The sequence below is a fragment of the Nyctibius grandis genome, chromosome 5 (genome assembly GCF_013368605.1).
Source record: "Nyctibius grandis isolate bNycGra1 chromosome 5, bNycGra1.pri, whole genome shotgun sequence".
NCBI classification, from domain to species: Eukaryota; Metazoa; Chordata; class Aves; order Nyctibiiformes; family Nyctibiidae; genus Nyctibius; species Nyctibius grandis.
In genome coordinates, this window is record NC_090662.1 from 2,360,967 (window position 1) to 2,382,711 (window position 21,745).

Genomic DNA, 21,745 nt, shown 5'->3' on the forward strand with positions numbered 1-21,745 from the left:
GCCGCCATTCCCGCCCGCTCCCACCGCGGAACTACAACTCCCATCATGCCCCGCGGGGCGCCGCCGCCTGAGGGAGCGCGCGGGGAGCCGCCGCGGGGGCCGCCGGGAGTTGTAGTCCCGGCCGTGGGGCCGAGCCGGTGGCGGTGAAGGGGCGGCGGGCGGGGAGCGAACTACCGGCGGCCGGGAGGAAGCGGGGGCGGCGGGGCCGGGGCCGGGAGAGGGGCCGCGGCCCGGGAGCGGGGATGCGGTGGCGGCCCGGGACGTCGCCTCGCTGCTTGAGGCTACACCATGCACCCGGCCGTGGCGGTGGGGCTGGTGTTCGGCGGCTGCTGCAGCAACGTGGTGTTTCTGGAGCTGCTGGTCAGGTGCGGGGCCCGGGGGGAGGCTGTGGGGGCAGAAGGAGGGATTAGGGGCTGGGGTGAGGGGCAGGAATGGGATCGGGGGTCGGGTGAGGGGTCCCCGGGGCTGGAGGCCACAGGGTCTCCGTCACCGGCTTCAGGATTTGCGAGGGGGGATGCCCAGGGGGTCTCCAGGAGATTGGGGGGGTGTGGGGAGAGGATTTGGGTGGTGGGGGGGCTGCCGGGGGACACCTGGAGCTGGCACCCAGCCTGGGGCTGGCCCTGAGGGGGTCTGTGGCCTCGGCAGGGTGGCTGGACCCCCTCACTGCTTGGGGGGGCAGCCCCAGGCCCCGGGCACCTTGGTGAGGAGCCCGGGTGTGGATCACCAGGCCCTGGCCTTGTTGTGTCACCATCCGATGGGTTTTGGGGGGTTTTGGGGAGTGTCCCCCTCGGCTTGGGCCCAGTCTGGCCCTATCATGGGCTCCTTCGGTATCCTGCCCAGGCACTGGGATTCCCCCCTCTCTGCTGACACAGGGACCATGGCATCAGTCTGGCCCTAAAGCATCCCCACCACCCCCTGCTCTCTGATCCCAGCACCTCATACAAGTAACAGCTGAAATCCCAAGGAGAAGATGCAGAGGAGCTGGCTAGGGGTTCCTCAGGACGGCAGGCAGGGCCGAGGGAACGTTGTCCATCTGGAAATGTGATCTTCGGCAGCATCACGCGGCTGCAAACCAGCGTGATGAGGGCGAGGAGTCCTTGGTGGCACTCGGAGCAAAGGCGAGTTGCCAGGTTGCAGAGAGAGGAGGGCTGACATTTGGGGTATGTCGGAGCGCTGCGTCACCTTCCTCACGCTGATGCAGGAAGGCTGGCGTGGCTTGGAAAAGGTGATGGTCTGTTGGATTTGTTTTCAGGGCTGGTCAGCCAGCTGTGAAGGGAAAAGTGCTAGGCCTGACTGGAAAAAAGTAATGATTGAACTGGTTCTGTGTCTACAATCATAGTAAGTCAGTGTGGAGCTGCATCCCCTGACCGTTCAGCACTATGTTCACTTGAATTGTGCCCAGACTTTGAAAACTAGTAGTTAAAACCTGCCCTTACTTCCTCTCCACACATCATCATCCCAGATTGGTAAGAGAAAAAGGGAGTGCAAAAGAGAGCCTGACTCTGTAAGCCAGCAGTGGGGATATGTGCTTCGAAGTGGGAGGCCAGGACGCAGGTACCTTAACACAAGGTTACACAATCACTCAGCAATCGCTGGATAAATCAAGAAGCAGTTCCTGGAAGATGAGACCTTGTGTAGGGAGTTGTCTTTCCTCTCGGGGATTGCTCTAACCTCTGCCTTTCCTGCCTGGCTTGTGCTGCAGCATCAGTGAGGGAGGAGGAATGGGTCCCTTCGAGGTGAAGAAAGCTTTGGATCTGGCTGCTTGCATTTGCTTGCAAGTCACACTAGGTTTGTGTGTCCTCCAGCCAGACCTTACAACAAAAGCAAGCCATTTGGCCCTGCTCAAAGGCTGCATTAGGTGTCTAAAACCAGAAGGGACTTTAAGCAGCAAATCTAGAAGTCCAATTGCAGTTATCTAAGAAAAGCTGCTTTGTACACACAAGCTTCTCTTAATCGTTGCTTCTCATTCACTTTAGAAATTCCCCTGTTCCTGACAGCTCAGTTCCTGCGCCCCTGTGTTCCCTGTTCACCTTTGGTCCCTAAGCTGGGGTAACACTGGTTATTTCTTTGGCTCTTGGTGTTGTCTAGAGGGAAAAAAGTCCTTGAAGATGAATCTTCCCATAACAAGCAAAGTCCTGGAGCAGGGTCACAGGAAAACACAGTGACCAGACTGACAGTCTAGTGGCAAATAACAAAGGTGATTGAAAGGAATTTGCTCAGGATTTATGAGGAAAGAGTAAAGGAATAAGAACTGTTTAGTCTAGAGATGCCTGAGGACAGACAAAAGACTTTAAACATGTGGAGAATGACTGCAGAGAGGAGGAGAGAAATTTTTCTGCTGGGCTCTGGAGGCAGAACAAGAAATAAGGAGCTTAAATTGCTGTGAAAGGGATGTAAAGCAGGCCAAAACTCCAGGTTTGCTCCCTCTCAGTGAAGTGAAGTGAGTTTGTAAGAGAGAGAACAGGGGAACTCCTTGTTTGAGGTTTTCAAGAGCAAGTTAAACAAGCCCCTGTCTGAATAACAGAAAGAGACCTGGACAGGGCAAGAATCACCATCCAGTTCATCCCGTTTCCCCTGTCTGGAGCAACCCAACTTGTTCTGCTAGTGTCCTTTACTAGTTGTCCCAGGTCTTTGAGCTGTGCTGCCACAGCTCTGTGTGGCATGTACATACAGGCCTGCTTGGAAAGCCCATGATCTGCTCTTCGCCTTCTGAAGCTGTGTCCTCGTGAGGTGCCTTCTCTGTAAAAGCAGTTGAGGCTCTGCGTGGTAGATCTCAACGGGTTTTCTTCCCTTTATGGTGCAAATGAGGGCAGGGGCGTTGCTCTGCAGGATCTGTTGAAGGAATTCTCTATGAAATGTGGAGTCTTGTTAAGTGATGGACAGCAATCTTCCTTGGAGGAGTGTTTTGGTTACGGTGAACTCTGAATGAGAGTGCTCTGCATCAACGTGCTCCAAGCTGATGTGCAGAAATTGGGCTAGTCTGTGCTCCGCTGACGGGACCAAGAGCCCCACTTCAGGTGTTTCATCTCACCATCTGCCAGGGCTGCTGGACAATTCTGTTCTCAGAAGCAGGGTGACAATTGCATCAGTGTTTCTGGTTGCTTGTGGAGGACTCTTTATCAGTTGGCTACAGCTAAAGCAGATCTTTGGTTGATATATCTTGTCACTTCTTTTAGATCTATCACTGTGTTCAGATTGTGAGTCAAAGACATGGGCAGATACAGCCTGGGGTTTTTTTTTTTGGTTTGTTTGTCTTTTTATTATCAGTGAACACATAACCCCGTGTCAACACTTTACTGATCATGTGAGGTCATATGTATAGGAAGTGACTGCAAGGATCTGTGAATTGGGAGGAAATAAAGTCTAGTGCATGGAAACAGACTTGGTTTATTCCAGGTTTACACTTGCTTTGTATTTTCCTACAGAGATAAGGTTTACAATCCTGGAGCCTGTCTGGTTCAGTATCTCCTCCCTTCCCCCAAGTAACTTTTGGACCTCTCAACCTCATTGCACAGCAGGAATTGAAGTCTCGTGGACAGTTAAGCTCTGAAAAATGTGAAAATTGGCAGGTGGGTAGAGGGAAGGGGCTCAGGCTAGTGCCTGTCCCGTGGAAACGCAGAGAGAAGATGGTCTTTCTAGGTGCTGTTTGGTGGCAGCCACATGCCAGCTCCACATTAACCAGAGCACTGCTGCTTCTTCTGAGAAGTCTGAGGGTTGACGGAGGAGATTTTGGAGGAGTCCAGGCCTTCGGCTCAGCTATCCAGGAGGCAGCTTGGTTATTCCTGTTCTCTAGTGCATCTCTCAGCTTGCATTCTGCACAACTGTGTCTAGACCCAGCCTGTAACTGGTGAAGCGTCTGGAGGGTCTGACCTACGAGGAACGTCTGAGGGAGCTGGGGGTGTTTAGCCTGGAGAAGAGGAGGCTCAGAGGTGACCTTAGTGCAGTCTGCAACTGCCTGAAGGGAGGTTGTAGTGGAGTGGGAGTCGGCCTCTTCTCCCAGGCAACCAGCGATAGGACAAGAGGACACAGCCTCAAGCTTCACCAGGGGAGGGTCAGGTTGGACATTAGGAAGAATTTCTTCTCAGCAAGGGTCATTAGCCATTGGAAGGGGCTGCCCAGGGAGGTGGTGGAGTCACCATGTCTGGAGGTGTTTAAGAAAAGCCTGGACATGGCACTTAGTGCCCTGGTCTAGTTGCCATGGTGGTGTCAGGGCAATGGTTGGACTCGATGATCCCAGAGGTCTCTTCCAACCTGATTGATTCTGTGATTCTGTGATACTTGTGACAGCATGTTGTGTGAGCAAGCTGCGTGCTTGGGCAGCAGGGAGGGGATTGGGACTCAGCGGCGTGCAGCTTCTCCATCAAGTCCTTGGCTTTGGTTTGTCTTGCACTGGAGAAAGGGGAAGTACTTGCTGGACTTCCTCTGTCTCCTGTTGCAAAGAACAGTGAGCTTGCAGATTATCCGCTGTGTCACAGCCTCCTCTGAGCCCACAGCTGACTGTGTGCCTCCCGGGAAATCCTCTCTTGTTCCATGTAAGCTTCTTAGGAAGGAGGCAGAGTCTGCAGCAGGCATGTCTGCTGTGAGCAATGTGCAGGGAGTGTTTGTTTAACGTCAGGCTGTTACAGGCTCTCGCCCTTGTGTGTAATTCCTCTTCCCTCAGAATAAACACACAAGGTTGGTTTGCTCAAAGGTGGTGTCGTTTCGGCTGCAAAGGTAGTGATAACTGCAGGGCTTGAGTCTCTCTGGGAGGACAAAGATGCTCAGCTAAGAGGGTCTCTTTCAAGGTCAGACACTGCTTTGTGGCTTTTGATCCCTTGAGGAGTTTGAAAACTTCAGTGCAAAGCACGTGTCACATTAGCAAGCTCTCTGGCTTGCCTGACTATCACGTGGCATTTAATGCTGCGACCTTTTTGGGCTCACGTGATGAGCTGTTGTGGGTTCCTTCTTGAACCTACAACCAACCTTTTGGCATCCAGCAGGGCAGAGAGCTAAAGCTCGCTGGAGAAATTGAAAGCAGGTCCCAGCTCATGTTCACATGTTCTGGGAATGGGGTACAAGCAGAACCACAGACACTATGCCTTGCTCTGCAGACACAGACCTGACCATGGCCCTCCCCTCATGCAGAGGAAATAAGGGCTATTGGAAATCCTGCTGCCTTCCTCCTGGGTGGGCTCATCGTTTCACCTGACCTCAGACAAACACAACAGCTTGTAAGCAGGGAGAGAGCCCTATCAAAACCACTTCCCCGTGAGAAAGAGGGAGATCCAGCTTCCGTATGGCTGTGTTGGTGCTTGATGTTGCTCATTCAGATCCTGTACCCTGGAGGGATGTCATACAGACCTGTGAGATACAACCAATTTACTTTTTCACTTCCTGACCCAATTCAGCACGTGCCCCATGACAGGGGACGTGGCTGCTTGCTTCCTCTTTGGAAGTGTTTGGGGAAGGGATTGCTGCACATATATCTACACGTACAGGTAAGTAAATAGCTGCAGGGCAGTGTTTAACAAAGGCAACGTGAGAACCTAGACAGATACAGTGGTAAAGCCCCTCCGGGTTGGTGCTTACTCTGGGATTATGAGTTGTTAGCCTCTTTTTATGCAGTGTTTGTTCTCCATGGCATTGCTCTTATGCTTGTCTTCCTTTTCCATGCCTACAGGCAGTTTCCAGGATGTGGGAACATAGTGACATTCTCCCAGTTCCTATTTATCGCGGTGGAAGGTTTTATCTTCGAAGCCAACTTCGGGAGGAAGGGGCCGGCCGTACCGATAAGGTACAGTTGATCTGACTGCCTATCTGTTATCTCAAGAAGTGTTTAATAAAATGACTTATCCGTTTATCCTGTCAAAATCCCATCCATTCTGCAGCATTTGCAAAGCCTCATTGAGAACCTGTCGTGCCTGATAAAATACGAACTCCTCGTTTATTGAGAATTCTTAATAGGAAATTGCATTCAGACCCATTCCTGTCCAAGAAACAGGGCAGCATTTTGCACAGTGAAGAGTTTGCTGTGTTTGATGAGCAAACTGTCTCTCTGGGGCTTGCTGCAATGGGCGTGGGAGGGAGAGGTTTGCTGGCAAGCCAGCCAAACTCACTTTTGCATTTCTCCATCAGGGCTGATCTTGTCCTGGCGATAGCCTGGCATGTTCATGCTCTCATCCCTGGCTCTCAGTGGCTGAAGTGAAGTGAGGAGGTTTTGGGGGGTTCCTTAGCAGACTACCTAGTCCATGGCAAAACAGAGCGCTGGCAGAAATTGAATCCCCTCAAATCAAGCCTTGTCTTAGGCCACAGCCCTTAGGGAAGAGGGGTGTGGAGGAAGTTCATGCTAAAAGATCTCAGCTGGGCTATCCTCAGTTTCCCTTTGCTTCTGGGATTACAGAATCACAGAATCACAGAATCAATCAGGTTGGAAGAGCCCTCTGGGATCATCGAGTCCAACCGTTGCCCTGACACCACCATGGCAACTAGACCAGGGCACTAAGTGCCATGTCCAGGCTTTTCTTAAACACCTCCAGAGATGGTGACTCCACCACCTCCCTGGGCAGCCCCTTCCAATGGCTAATGACCCTTGCTGAGAAGAAATGCTTCCTAATGTCCAACCTGAACCTCCCCTGGCCAAGCTTGAGGCTGTGTCCTCTTGTCATATCTCTAGTTGCCTGGGAGAAGAGGCCGACTCCCACTTCACTACAACCTCCCTTCAGGTAGTTGTAGACTGCACTAAGGTCACCTTTGAGCCTCCTCTTCTCCAGGCTAAACAACCCCAAAATTAGCAGAAGCATGTCAGCCTGCTTCCTGTTCTAAGGAGTTCTCTGCTACATCCAAACTGGATTGATCTCCTTATGAGTCCTTGTCACCAACCCAAGAGCTAAGTGGGCTCCTGCTCAGCTCCAGAACTTTCTTTGTGCCCCTTAATCTGTTCCCAAAGTGTGTCTCAGCATCCCAGGGGGGTACATGTGCAGCCATCAGCTGGTTTTTGTGTTTGTGTTTTAGGTACTATTTCATCATGGTGGCCATGTTCTTCACTGTCAGTGTGGTGAATAACTATGCCCTGAACTTAAATATCGCCATGCCGCTGCACATGATCTTCCGATCAGTGAGTACATCCTTTCCCTCCTCATGGGACATCTCTTCCTATCATCTCTGCAAGCACAGTCCCTGGTGCATGTGTTCTGCCACCCTCTCTTTCCCTGAGGGCACCAAAACCTTGCACAAATACTAAACTCCAGCTAAATTGTGGGGAGAGCAACCTTGCTCTGAAGGCTCAGCTCCAGTTCTCACTTTCACAGTGTTGATCATTAAATTTCAACTTAATGGACAGATGAGGAAACTGAGGCTCAGCCTCCATATTTCCAAAGGTGATGGGGAAGTAACAATGACAAAACCAAGCCTAGACACAGAATCACAGAATCAATCAGGTTGGAAGAGCCCTCTGGGATCATCGAGTCCAACCATTGCCCTGACACCACCATGGCAACTAGACCAGGGCACTAAGTGCCATGTCCAGGCTTTTCTTAAACAGACCCAGAGATGGTGACTCCACCACCTCCCTGGGCAGCCCCTTCCAATGTCTAGACTCTGGCTGTCAGCCCTGAGTGGACTGAATTGCTTGCCAAAGGGACACAACTTTCCCTTCCACCGCACAGCCACACCAAGTAGCTCATGTCCTAGTGTAGATGTCTTGGTTAAATGCCCCAGTCAGAGAGGATGGACTTGGCCTAGTTCCACCTGGACTTTTCCTGCGTGGGCCTCTGCTTTGGAAGGTGCTATTAAAATGTATCTTCACTTAAGTGTAGAGGAGTGTCAGGCTAAAACATCTGTTAAAACCAATGAAAATGGAGCCCCAGCTGTTTGGAATAACAGAATCTGCTGGGCAGATCTCCAGGGCGGGGGCTGTTCTCCCACAATAAGTCATGGGGTTGAGATACCTGAAGTCAGGAGAGGTTGAAAAGAAGAAAACCAGACAACGCTCTAGGAGACCTGTCCCGCAGTAACCATGAGGGATGGTTCTTGTATTGCAGCCCTGCAGTCAATCTATGGAGCCATACTCCTGTTCCCAATTAAAACCACAGTGATTTGGCCACTTTCTGGTCTGTAGCACACACTGAGTGTCATGAGTGGGCCAAAAAAGGGGGAGGCCCGCTGGCCAGAAGATCCTAGTAGCCTGTTTGTCCCAGCATCCTTGTTTCTAAGCCACCCAGCTCAACTTTTCCCCTCCTCCTAGCTGAAGTGAGACTCTCCCCACCCTGTCACTCTCCCTGACCCTGTTCTGGCATTTCTGTTGGTGTTTTGGCATTAGTTGTATTGAGTTCGATGTGTTTCTCCGGGGCAGGCATCCCAGTGTGGGGAATTTTGTCATGCTGACCTTCTGTTTGGTTTTTCTCCTCCTCGCTTTTCTTTCCCAGGGCTCCCTCATAGCAAGCATGGCTCTCGGTGTCATCATATTGAAGAAAAGGTAAATCACAAGCCTCTTTCTTACATCATCAGGGAATGCTCTGCCACTGACTTAATCCTGACTGATGTTTATTGCCCTCTTTCCTGTTAAATATTCTTGTTTTATTGATGGGGATACTGGAACACAGAGGTGTGCCTGGACTAGAGGCTGGAATAGTTCCCTCTTCTGCATTTCCACCACCCCTCACTCCATGTAAGGCAAGCATGGGCTGAAAAGAGAGATTTTACACAACTGCAGCCTTCTATGGTAGCTCTTTTCTTTCCTCTTAATTCTGTGAGGCCGGTACCGCTCCTGATGGATGGCTGTACTGGGTCTGGCTGGGATGGAGTTAACTTCCTTCATAGCAGCCCATATGGTGCTGTGTTTTGGGTTTGTGGCTAAAACAGTGTTGAGAGCACACTGATGTTGTGGCTGTTGCTGAGCAGTGCTTACACAGTGCCAAGGCTCTCTTCTTCCCACTCTGCTTGCCTCCCCAGCCAGTGGGCTGGCGGTGGACAAGAAGCTGAGAGGGGATACAGCTGGGACAGCTGACCCAGAATGGCCAAAGGGGTATTCTATGCCAAATAATGTTGTGTGCTGCCACGAAACCAGGGTAGAGGAAGAAGGGAGTTGGGGGAGTTGGCTTCCAAGATGGTCATGCTTATGGGAGGAGGTCAGTGATTGCTTTTGCATTGTTTTTGTTGTTTTTTTCCTCCCCACCACCTATTAAACTCTTTAGCTCAACCCACAAGTTTTCTTGTTCTTGCTTTTCTAGTTCTCTCCCCCATCCCACAGGGTTGGGGGAATGAGTGAGTGAGTGGTTGTGTAGGTGCTTGGCAGCTGGTCAACCCACCACAATGGGCAAACACATCAGGATGGGAGGGTGTTCCCTGCTGCTTGGGGCCTGGCTGTAGGACCAGTGTGGGCACATCCTCTGCCACTCCATCACTATGCAGAGATCCACACTGGCTTTGACCTGAGAGGGATCATTTGCTACAGGCAAGGAGATCTTAGTCCAAATGCTTCTTTTTTTGTTTCAGTTGGAGTAAGTTGGCCTTCCCTCCCAGCAATGTCCAACGTTAAATAATGGGTATGTGCCCATTACCCCAAGTTCACACCAGTGTAATGGAACAAAATGCAATGCAAGGGAGTAGTAGGTGAACAATATGAGGCTGGGCTGGATTACTGACATCTGTCTTCTCCCCTGTGCAGGTACAGCATATCTAAATACACGTCCATAGCCCTGGTGTCCCTGGGGATCTTTACCTGCACTTTCATGTCTGCAAAGCAAGTGGTAAGGATTGGAAAGGGCCTGAGGTCATAGCTGTGAACCTTATTGAGAGGAGCAGCTGCTGTCAGCACCTTCATCAGTAATTCCCTTTGCCTGAGAATTAACGGAGAGACAAGATATCTCCTAGCTCTAGATCTGCTCCCCAAAAGCTCTTGTTCGTGGTCTCATTTTGCTGTGGTTTGGAGGGAAGGGACGCACACACATGCGTGTGATTTAACTTAAATTACAGATGCCTTTTATCCGGTGGTGTTCAGGTTGCTTTTTGCTGAGAATATACCAATATTCTCAGCATGCTTTTTTTTGCCACAGCTAGAAGCTGTTTTCTCTTGCCCTTGCTGCAACGTGTTGCAGTTAGGAGCAGGTGAATCTTAAACAAAACTCAGCTAATCTTAAATCTTCGCTCATTTTATCCCAGAAGGGATTGTCAGCTTTCAGGCTAGATTTTTCCAGACCTGTTGTCATCCAACATGACTTCCTGTGACCCTTGAAATAAAGTGCATGTATTTGGAGAACAGGAGGGGAGTGAAGAAAATCCACGTGTAACACCACATTGGGCTTTTCCTGGGTCAGCACCCACAGCCTCATCTTGTCAACTGAAGACAGAAAAATGGCATAAAGTGGTGGTTGAGTGAAAATTGGTTGCACTTAATCCAGCTCTGAGAGACTGGAAATGAAACAGGGCTGTCAAACCTCCAAGTCCCTCATCATTTAATAGCTGTTTATACTCTCAGGGTGTCTGAGGAAGGTCTGTGCTATGCAGCCTTGCTCTGTATTAATCTAGATTAACTCTGGGGTCTTGGTATAGTACAGACAGTTGTGGCAAAGGTGAGTAATCTAATTTGCCCTAAACCATAGTGAAAGAGAGTTGAGCCAACTCATGCTACCTAGAGGTTTACTCTTGGCTGACAGCATCTACAGGCCTGGTTTCTTCCATGTCTTGACCACAAGCCAGAGCCCTGGTTTTAGTACCTGACTGGGGCTTGGCCAGAGCCCTTCTTCCCTGCACACCCACCTCTGAGATGGGGACAGAGGAGCCTGTCGGTGGGCTGGCTGTGGAAGCTTGTGAAGTGACACTGATTATTTTTGTGGTTGAAGAGTTCGGTCTCTGGCATTTCTTTCAGAAAAGCTACTTTCTTGATCAGACATTTACAATTTTTGCTGGAATCTTGTGCATTTCCTAAAGCAGAGTGGAAAGCAAAGTGTACCGTAGTTGCTACCACCTTTGTTCAGCCAGGGAAGCAGCTCTGGAGAATGGGAGACCTTGGATGGTCTTTGCTTTATGGGCTTGCTTGGAACACAACACGCAAACCAAGAGTGAGGTACAGGTAGGTCTGAATGAGCTGCAGGGTCATGGTAGCTCGTGGTGACTGTGTTGTGTCTCCCTCCACCAGGCATCTGACTCCAGCTTAAATGAAGAGGACGGACTCCAGGTTTTCTTGTGGTGGCTGCTAGGTATGTGAGGGCCACATCTCCAGCCGACCTTGCTGGGATACTGGCAAGACTCGGCTCTCTGATGTCCTTGGCCATGCGGGTTGTGCAAAGCAGACTGTGCTGGGAGTGTCCATGCTGAAGTTATGTTGTGCTGAGCATCTGGTGGACCTTGGTTTGCAAAGAGCGGGGTTTTTGTGGCACTCATTAGCAGCTTTCTGCAAGGAGATACTCTTCATTTGGCCAACAAGTTAAATACGGCACCTAAGGGGTTTCTGCAAGGTGGTGGGTTAGTGACAGAATGAGACTACAGTCATGCATGTTTGCAGATATCTTCTTGCTCTCTCTCTGCAAAAGCAGCCCTACCTGATGTACCTGATGCTGTGAGATATGCTGCAGAGAGGGAGAGGGGCTGTAGCTGTTTCGAGGACAGTATTTCACAGAGGAGTCTCTACAGTCTGGCACTTGAGTCTTTTTATACCTCCTAGGTCTGTTGGTGGCTTTTTGGGGAACCTGGGATTGATGTATTGTCAGTAGGGGCCAATGACTATCCCTGGTGTCCCACCAACTCTGCTTGCTAGGGCTGAGCCTCTTTTTAAGAGGAGTTCTTGTCAGAAGTCTCTTGACATCTCAGCCTTTGTGATCAGACACCTGTGTCCCCAAGACCATTTTGAGTTTTCTTATCAAGTCTGGATGTTTTGGCTTTTTTCACTGAAAGCCAAATTGTGGGAGCCTTCAAGCTGGTTGACTTGAGCTATGCCGTCCCTGAGCAGCGTTGCAAGGCTGTGCTTCTGTTCCAGGTATCGCTGCGCTCACCTTCGCCCTCCTCATGTCTGCCAGGATGGGGATTTTCCAGGAGACGCTGTACAAGCGGTTTGGGAAGCACTCCAAAGAGGCCCTGTTTTACAACGTAAGTCACCATCTCTTTTCTGTTGCTTTTACTGGGCAGACAGAACTGCTAAGAGAGTCCCTTCCCCTCCCACCCTGTACTCAGCCCAGATCCAAAGGATCTCACGGAGCAGGGCTGAGGCAGTGAAGGGTGTGCTCTCATCCAGATGTGCGAGGCTGGTTTCCCAGGGTGGGAAGTGGGGTGGGTTCACATAATCTGCTAACATCACGTCTTTATGTTTCTCTCCAGCACGCGTTACCACTCCCTGGCTTTCTCCTCCTTGCCCCAAACATCTACCACCACGCAGTCCTCTTCAGCCAGTCTGGTGAGTGTTGTGCAGATGGATCCTTGCTCTCAGAATCACAGAATCAACGAGGTTGGAAGAGACCTGGGATCATCGGGTCCAACCATTGCCCTGACACCGCCATGTCAACTAGACTATGGCACTAAGTGCCATGTCCAGTCTTTTCTTAAACACCTCCAGAGATGGTGACTCCACCACCTCCCTGGGCAGCCCATTCCAATGTCTCGTACCTTTCTGTCCTCTGGAAAATGCTGTAGGAAGCTTCCAGTCCAGCAGCTGTGCATGTCAGACTGTCGTCTTGGGTTATTCAAGCCCTTTGAATTTTCAGGTTTGATAGAAAGCCAAAAGCCAAAAAAAAAAAACCCAGACCCCACAATGTCTTGGGGACATTGTCCAACCTCTTCCTCATGGTGTGCCACATGCCAGCATGCTTGGACAAGTGGTGATTGCTGACTGCTGAGAGCCTGGCCATGGGCAGCTGACCGCTCAGCTGGTGCCAGAGCAGCTTGTGAAGCTGAGCCATGAGTTACTGTTTGGATGGCTGTGGTTAAAACCCGAGCTTCGCCCTAATGCACACGCATCCACCTCCTGGGCTCAGCCAGATTGCTCATCCAGCCACCTTGAGCTATACATCTGCTGAAGTTTAATAGTAAAATTCACCAAGCTTTTCAGTGCCAGCAAGCTTCCTATATTGCATGCATCACAGAATCACAGAATGGTTAAGGGTTGGAAGGGCCCTCTGGAGATCATCCAGCCCAACCCCTGCCAAAGCAGGGTCACCCAGAGCACGTCGCACAGGGTCTCGTCCAGATGGGCTTTGAATATCTCCAGAGAAGGAGAATTCCCACCCTCCCTGGGCAGCCTGTGCCAGGGCTCTGCCACCCTCAAAGTAAAGAAGTTCCTCCCCATATTCAGATGAAACTTCCCATGTTTCAACTTGTGCCCATTGCCCCTTGTCCTGTCACTGGGCACCACTGAGAAGAGTCTGGCCCCCTCCTCTTGACACCCACCCCTAAGGTATTTGTAAGTGTTGATAAGATCCCCCCTCAGTCTGCTCTTCTCCAGGCTGAACAGCCCCAGCTCCCTCAGCCTCTCCTCATAAGAGAGATGCTCCAGCCCTCTGACCATCTCCGTACCCTCCGCTGGACTCTCTCCAGTAGTTCCTTGTCTTTCTTGAACTGGGGGGCCCAGAACTGCACACAGTTACTCCAGGTGTGGCCTCACCAGGGCCATGTAGAGGAGCAGGAGAACCTCCCTTGACCTGCTGGCCACACTTCCTAATGCACCCCAGGACACCATTGGCCTTCCTGGCCCCAAGGGCACATTGCTGTCTCATGGGGAACTTGTTGTCCCCCAGAACCCCCAGGTCCTTCTCTGCAGAGCTGCTCTCCAGTAGATCAGCCCCCAACCTGTACTGGTGCATGGGGTTATTCCTTCCTAGTTGCAGGACCCTACACTTGCCTTTGTTGAACTCCATGAGGTTCCTCTCCACCCAGCTCTCCAGCCTGTCCAGGTCTCGCTGAATGGCAGCACGGCCTGCTGGGGTATCAGCCACTCCTCCCAGTTTGGTGTCACCAGCAAACTGGCTGAGGGTACACTCAGTCCCTTCGTCCGGGTCATTGATGAGTAAGTTGAACAGGACTGGACCCAGTACTGACCCCTGGGGAACACCAGGAGCCACAGGCCTCCAACTAGACTGAGCACATAGATCACTTTATCCTGTTCATTATCATTGCAAAGTATTTCTAGCACACTACACCCTCCCAAGGAAAGCATGAGATAGGTGACCCCTGGGGAAAGGAATGTGGTAGTTCAAAAATGGGAGGAACAGGACCAAATCCTCAACCACAGATGTAAAAAAGAAGAAAGCTTTTCTTTTAATGTCTTCTTTTTTCCTTAGCCTACTTGCCTACTTCTTCCTCCATTTTCCTTTCTTCCCTACGGAAGTCCAAGCAAAATATCTGCAAACTCTCTTGTATTTGTCATTTATCACAGTAAGAACAAGATAACTCTCCATTTGGAGCGAAATCAAACTGTGCCCACACCTCAGTCTGCCCAATGCAGCAACAACCTCCTGAAGCTGCAGCATGTCCTGATCATGGTCAGTCCTGGACAGGAATCACAGAATCACAGAATCAATCAAGTTGGAAGAGACCTCTGGGATCATTGAGTCCAACCATTGTCCTGACACCACCCTGTCAACTAGACCATGGCACTAAGTGCCATGTCCAGGCTTTTCTTAAACACCTCCAGAGATGGTGACTCCACCCCCTCCCTGGGCAGCCCCTTCCAATGTCTAATGACCCTTTCTGAAAAGAAATTCTTCCTGATGTCCAACCTGAACCTCCCCTGGCCAAGCTTGAGGCTGTGTCCTCTTGTCCTATCGCTAGTTGCCAGGGAGAAGAGGCCAACTCCCACTTCACTACAACTTCCCTTCAGGTAGTTGTAGACTGCAATAAGGTCACCTCTGAGCCTCCTCTTCTCTGAGACACCTCTCCTTGCATCTTCTTTAAGCAGTAGCAGGGCAATGACCTTGCTCCATCCTTTCTCCCCACAGAACCGTTCCAGGTCCCGGTGATCGGGCTGACCCTGCCAATCATGTGGTTCTACCTCCTCATGAACGTCGTCACTCAGTATCCTTTCAAAGCTCAGCCTGAGACACGCCATGGAGATGGCAGTGGGGTGGGAGAGGAGGGATGGGGTGGGGGTGCCGAGTCCTTGGAGTCTTCCCTGCATTTGGGAGCTGATTTCCATGTAACTGTGGGAAAATACAGAGTGAAATTTAACCTGGGGCTCATGTTATTTCCAGGGTGGCTGAAATCTGCCACCACCTCCCCAGAGACAGGCTGGCCAGTATAAACTCATGGTGGTTCTGCTAGCCAGCTCTAGGTAGAAGGGACAGTAGTGTCCTCCCTCTTCAGCCCCGATGTCCCCTTACCTCCGCCCACCCAGATACGTCTGCATCCGAGGCGTCTTCATCCTCACCACGGAGTGCACCTCCCTCACTGTCACGCTGGTGGTGACGCTGCGCAAGTTCGTCAGCCTCATCTTCTCCATCCTCTACTTTCGCAACCCCTTCACGGCCTGGCACTGGCTGGGCACCACCTTCGTCTTCGTGGGGACTCTCATGTACACGGAGGTGTGGAACAGCCTCGGGCCCTTCCTGGCCCGCTGGAGGAAGAGGCCGAAGGAGGAGTAAGAGGCAGGGACTCTCTGCAGGGACCTTTTTATTATTTTATAGAGCAGAGCAGCAGGGAATACCCCAGAGGGGGGTTGTTTTTATAACATGGGGGAGGTGTTGGCTGTGCCAAGCTCCTGGGCAACGTGGAGCCTCTGCTGGGAACCTCCCTGAGATGGATCATGGAGAGACGATACGGTTATTTTTGCAAGGCTGCATTTTTTTAATGCAACCCCTTTTGCTTCCATCCTCTCCCCCTGTTTTTTTTCATTTGAATAACCCTTTTTAAGTAATGTAAAAGCTGACCCAGTTCTCTGTTAGGAGCCCAGCCTTGTGGTGGTGCTGTTGTCCACTCCTCTCAGGTTTGAAGAGCTGGACCCTGAGCCTGTTTGGTGCCGTCCTTTAATGTCCAGGTGGCTGCAGTGGATCCTGACCCCCGGGGAACTGCTGTTTGTGCAGCAGGTTGTTAATTACGCTGGAAATGCCAGGCCTGGCTGTTAAGCTGAGTCCTTGTTGCCTGATCCTACCACCTGTGCTGGGAGGGTGTCATACATCAGTAGCTAGAGCCTTCCAGTCTGCCCAGTGGATCCTCCACTGGGGAATGGCTCAGGGGGCTGACCCCAAGCCACCGAGCCCCCATCACTAGTAGCAGGGCCTAGTTGGGAGCCTGAGGAAACCAAAATGGGGTGATGCTAAGGGGACAGAAAGTGCCACTGCGTCACCTTCGCAGCCTTCTCAGGGAGACGGTGAAGAGCTGTTGGGGCTTTGCTGAGTCCTCAGATGTTGCCCCAATACTTCACCAGCCGGAGGGTGTCGTGGGTTCCCCTTGCTGCTGTTAGGTCCTTGGTGCAGGTCATTTTTGGTGACTTTTCAGTCACTTCCTACTGTTTCCCTCACCACAAGCGTGGTCAGTGGTTTTTGTTACCAGCAGTCACCTGCAACCAACTGTGCTGAGCCCCCAACGCGCCTGTGGCCCCCCTGGATCCAGCCCAACCTCAGGGTTCAAACGATGCCAAGAAACGTAAGAAGGGCCAGTAGAGCTGAGCTTATTTCTGCTGCTGGGAGGAGCTGGTTTTACTGTCCCTTCACCCAGTTCTCCTCCCACCCCTTAGGCATCAGCTTCGCTCGTGGCATTTTTGTGCATCCCAGCAGCACCCACCTGGTGCAGGACTGGTGTCCCTTAGTGTCACCCCTCAGCTGGGACAGGTGGGCTGCAGGAGTTTTGGGCGCGTGTCCCTATGTGTTCAGGCAACGTGTGTCTCCCAGCAAGGTGAGGAGCAGCAGCTGCAGCTCTTCTGGGAGCTGCTCAGCGTTGGGCAGAGCAAGGGTTAGCGCGCAGCCTTGTCTTGGTCTCGGAGCAGTGGGGAGCACTGTTTTGTGCTGCCTGATTTTTCCTGGAGCACCTTGTTCTCATCATGGTGATACTGCCCCTGCTCAGCCGTGGTCATCAGGGCATCCAGCAATGTCAACCTGATTCACATCAAGCTTGGCCAAGTAGGGACTATACTCCGTTATTCCTCCACCCAACATCCCAGTGGCTTCCAGCCTTGGTGCTTACAACCCCTCCAACGTTAAACCTGTGCTTGTAGTGGGTTAACCCTGGCTGGCAGCAAAGCACCAGATCACTCACTGTCCCTCACAGTGGGGGGAACAGGAAGAGCAAAACCAAGAGAACTTGTGAGTAGAGACAAAGACGGTTTAACAAGCAAAAGAAAGAGGAAAGGGGGGGTGAAAAACCCACAAGTGATGTGAAGGCAACCACTCACCACCTCCCACCATCAGACCTATGCCCAGCCAGTCCCTGAGCAATGGCCACCTTCCCAAAACCTCCTCCCCTTTGTTTTTATTGCTGATTTTTATCTGTATCAGCTGTCTTGGAGATGCCCCTTCCCAGCTTCTTGCCCACCCATGGCCTCATCATCAGTGGGGGGGGCAGAGTGGGGAAAAGCCTTGATGCTGTGTGAGCTGTTTTAGCTGCTAATCCAAAGCCCGACACCCTACGGGCTGCTATGGAAACGGTTAACTCCATCCCACCCGGAGCTCCTGGGACCTGCAGCTCGCTCCTTCCTGAGATGCTGAAGGGTTTTCTCTTCTGGTTTTGATTTTTTCCTGAGCCTAAAAAAACCCTCTTGTATTTTGAGTGTCAGACATGGGATGTTTCCAAGGGTTTTGTAGATGAGGAGACTGTTTCCCAACAGCTGCCCCAGCACTGAGTGGGGCAGGAAGGACCTGGCTCCAGGAAGGACCCAGAGAGAGAGACAAAACCTTTATCCCTCAGCTCGGTCTTCAAAGCTATTTACACGGAGCTTCAGCTGAGACAGGGAGGTAGGGGAAGGCAACACAAACTGGTTGTGAAAGCATCAGGGACACTGAGTAACTGGTGGCTAACACTAAGTAACTAGTCTCAAGCTTTCATCAAAGCTTGAAACACGGGTGTGACACCAGGCTGAAGGCACAAGCCACGTTCACGGTTGGGTGGCAGGAGCTGTGACTCCTGGTAGGCGACCATGGAGGTGGTGGCTGTCGCCTGGGCTGGGGATTTAGCAAAGCAATAGCTGAGCAGGTGCCTGAGTGAGTGTAACATACTGTACATACGTAGATTACTCGCTAGGTTGCTCTTCGTATCAACAGAATTGCATGTTGTCTCCAGTTTCTGTGTGGTGCTGGTAGGTTTGGAGATGTTTAGGGTTTTTTTTTGAACCGTGTGCTGTACTTGGTCTTCCCTCAAACCAGGTGTCAACAGCGGATTATTATTTGTTGTTGTTGGGGTATTTTTTTAACTTTACAGTGTGATCTGTGTGTTTCTGAATATTTATAATTGTTACAGCAGCGTAGAAGTGATTCCCTTCCAGTTGTGAGATGGAGGAAAGGTCCATGCAGAAGGGCCCCGGTAGCCAAAAGTAGGGTTTGAATCCAGGGCTCCCCCCCACCAAAATGTGGCCACTGATTCATTTGGCTTTAATGTTTGCTGTAGAGGTAATAGCACATATTTTTTAGCAGAAGCTGGAAAAGTGGGTGAGCCAAAATACTTCTTGATCAGTGTTCTGGATGTGCAGAGTTTTTGGGTTGGCTGGTTGGGTTTAGGGGGGGTGTTTTTGTTGTTTTTTTAAAAACAAAATAAATATGTATCGTCTTCAAAGTACGTTGGTCGTCTTGTTTCTCCTTTCACACTTTGCTACTGGTATTCAGTGGATGACTGGAAAATCAGTGGGGCTCTGAAATCAACACACAATTTCTCCTGCCTTTAATAGGAGAGAAGGTAGGAAAGTCTCGGCCTTGCTGGGGTTTGAGACAAAGACCCAACCGTTTCCCTCCCCTGCTTCCACTGAAAGACTTCACAGCACTGCAGAGTCCCACACTCAAGTGTCCTTCAATACCAGCACCCCCAGTCCTCACCCACCATGCTGGCTGGCGTAGCTGGAGGGCTGGAGCCTGGGGGACGTGTCCTTTAGGGCTTGGTGATACTGCTGAGCAAAGCCAGGCTCTCCTGCCCAGAAAGCACGTGCCCATCTGCTGTGCTCCAGCCCAATGTTATCCTCCAGCTGCTGCCACAAGGTGGGAAGCTGCTTTCTTCAAATCATAGAATCACAGAATCGTTTTGTTTGGAAAGGACCTTTAAGATCATGAAGTCCAACCGTTAACCCAGCACTGCCAAGGCCACCACTAAACCATGTCCCTCAGCACCACATCTACACGGCTTTTAAATCCCTCCAGGGATGGGGACTCCACCACTGCCCTGGGCAGCCTGTTCCAGTTGACAACCCTTTCCCTGAAGAAATTGTCCCTGATCTCCAATCTAAACCTCCCCTGGCACAACTTGAGGCCATTTCCTCTCATCCTATCGCTTGTTCCTTGGGAGAAGAGACCGACCCCCCACCTCGCTACACCCTCCTTTCAGGTAGTTGTAGAGAGCGAGAAGGTCTCCCCTCAGCCTCCTTTTCTCCAGGCTAAACCCCCCCAGGTCCCTCAGCCGCTCCTCATCACACTTGTGCTCCAGACCCTTCACCAGCTCCGTTGCCCTTCTCTGGACTCGCTCCAGCACCTCAAGGTCTTTCTTGTAGTGAGGGGCCCAAAACTGCACCCAGGATTCGAGGTGCGGCCTCACCAGTGCCGAGCACAGGGGGACGATCCCTGCCCTAGTCCCGCTGGCCATGCTAGTGCTGATACAAGCCAGGATGCTGGTGGCCTTCTTGGCCACCTGGGCACACTGCTGGCTCATATTCAGCTGCCGTGGATCAACACCCCCAGGTCATTTTCCACCAGGCCCTTTCTAGCCACTTTCCCCCAGCCTGTAGCCGTGTGGGGGGTTGTTGTGCCCCAAGTGCAGGACCCGACACTTGGCCTTGTTGACCCTCACACAGTGGCCTTGGCCCATCGATCCAGCCTGTCCAGACCCCTCTGCAGAGCCTTCCTGCCCTCCAGCACATCAACACTCCCACCTAACTTGGTGTCATCTGTGAACTCACTGAGGGTGCACTCGATCCCCTCGTCCAGATCATTGATAAAGATATTGAACAGAACTGGCCCCAACACTGAGCCCTGGGGATCACCACTTGTGACCAGCTGCCAACTGGATTTAACTCCATTCGCCACAACTCTCTGGGCCTGCCCATCCAGCCAGTTTTTTACCCAGTGAAATCCCACGTGCCCCATTCCTTCTCCCAGTTCATAGCGGCTGACGGCGAAGGCACAAGGCAAATGCAGCTAAACCAATAATGAGCTACAGGCCGTCAGTGCCAGGAGACTCACTGGGGTGGCTGCTTCCCTCCCTCTTTGCAACACTAAGCTGGGACCACCCGCCTCATCCAGCCCTTTCAGCTGTGGTTCCTACTAAAGGAGTGTTGAACTGAGATCCAGGGGGATGTAGGAAGGCAAGAGGAGCGAAGGGTGGCCTGGAGGAGGCTCCTCTTTAATTGCACTTACAATAAATTATATCCATTAACTCGCTGCAGATGGTCTCTAATTGCACCAAGGTGGGTGAGTTGGGCAGCCGAGGTCCCCGGCAGCACCCACAGGGGTTGAGGGACCTGGCTCAGGGCAGCAGTTTGAGCCTGGAGCAGCCGGTACTGTGGAAACCATCAGGATTTGAGGTCCCCAAGCAAGATTCCACAGTTGTTTTAGGCTCCCTGATTTGGGGAATGCCATCCACGCAGCACAGAGCGCTGGGTGTTATCCCAGGAGGGGTCGAAATAGCAGCTGAAGCCTCCTGGCATCAGTGCTTAACCATTAACGCAGCGGAGTGGTCCAGCTTCCCGCGTGGGACCTGGCTTAAAAAAAAATGGCAAGAAATGAAGTGATTACTGTGGCCTTTGCAGACCTCAGTGACATCTCCATCACTGCAAAAATGGCGACGTGGCATTACAATCCTGGCCATCACTTCGTGTTGAGGGTCTGACCTATGAGGAACGGCTGAGGGAACTGGGGTTGTTTAGCCTGGAGAAGAGGAGGCTCAGAGGTGACCTTAGTGCAGTCTACAACTACCTGAAGGGAGATTGTAGTGGAGTGGGAGTCGGCCTCTTCTCCCAGGCAACTAGTGATAGGACAAGAGGACACAGCCTCAAGCTTCGCCAGGGGAGGTTCACGTTGGACATTAGGAAGCATTTCTTCTCAGCAAGGGTCATTAGCCATTGGAAGGGGCTGCCCAGGGAGGTGGTGGAGTCACCATCTCTGGAGGTGTTTAAGAAAAGCCTGGACATGGCACTTAGTGCCATGGTCTAGTTGCCATGGTGGTGTCAAGGCAATGGTTGGACTTGATGATCCCAGAGGGCTCTTCCAACCTGATTGATTCTGTGATTCTGTGTGTGACTTGGATCCTCCAGCACCTGCTCCCTAAATTAGTAGCTGTATTTTTATAAAATGGGTGCAAAAGGGTTTGGTTTGGTACTCTGACCTTCATCTCCCTGCCTCCCTCCTCCACTAAACCCACTGCTACGGGCCCTAGAAACCCTAGAAGCTACAAACCACTGGTAGAGGCTTCACTTGCTGGTGAGACCACTGCAAATCCAGCAGCTACACCTTTTTGCTTTATTTTTTTTTAAGCATGTTCTGGAAACAGACGGGGGATGGTTGCCAGTATTGACCAAAGTGCTGTTTATTTCTCTGCAGAGCATGCACGTCCATTGCTAAAAATACCTTCCTGAAGCACCACGTCATGTCACAGCAGTGGCTGGCTGCCCCACTACCTCTGCCTGCTCCCTCGGGAGCTTGTCTAATTGAATATGCTG

At 51.5% G+C, this 21,745-nt stretch overlaps 1 protein-coding gene across 1 annotated transcript; it reads left to right on the forward strand.

Annotated features, from left to right (window-relative positions):
• Positions 1–205: 205 nt before the first annotated feature.
• On the forward strand, positions 206–18,663 carry SLC35B4 (solute carrier family 35 member B4). Its single transcript, XM_068400950.1, has 10 exons — positions 206–365; positions 5,660–5,773; positions 6,991–7,093; positions 8,403–8,452; positions 9,644–9,725; positions 11,114–11,174; positions 11,951–12,060; positions 12,289–12,364; positions 14,901–14,976; positions 15,296–18,663. Exons 1-10 carry the CDS (start codon positions 289–291, stop codon positions 15,540–15,542), a joined length of 996 nt encoding a protein of 331 aa, XP_068257051.1. The 5' UTR covers positions 206–288; the 3' UTR covers positions 15,543–18,663.
• The last annotated feature ends 3,082 nt before the right edge of the window (positions 18,664–21,745 follow it).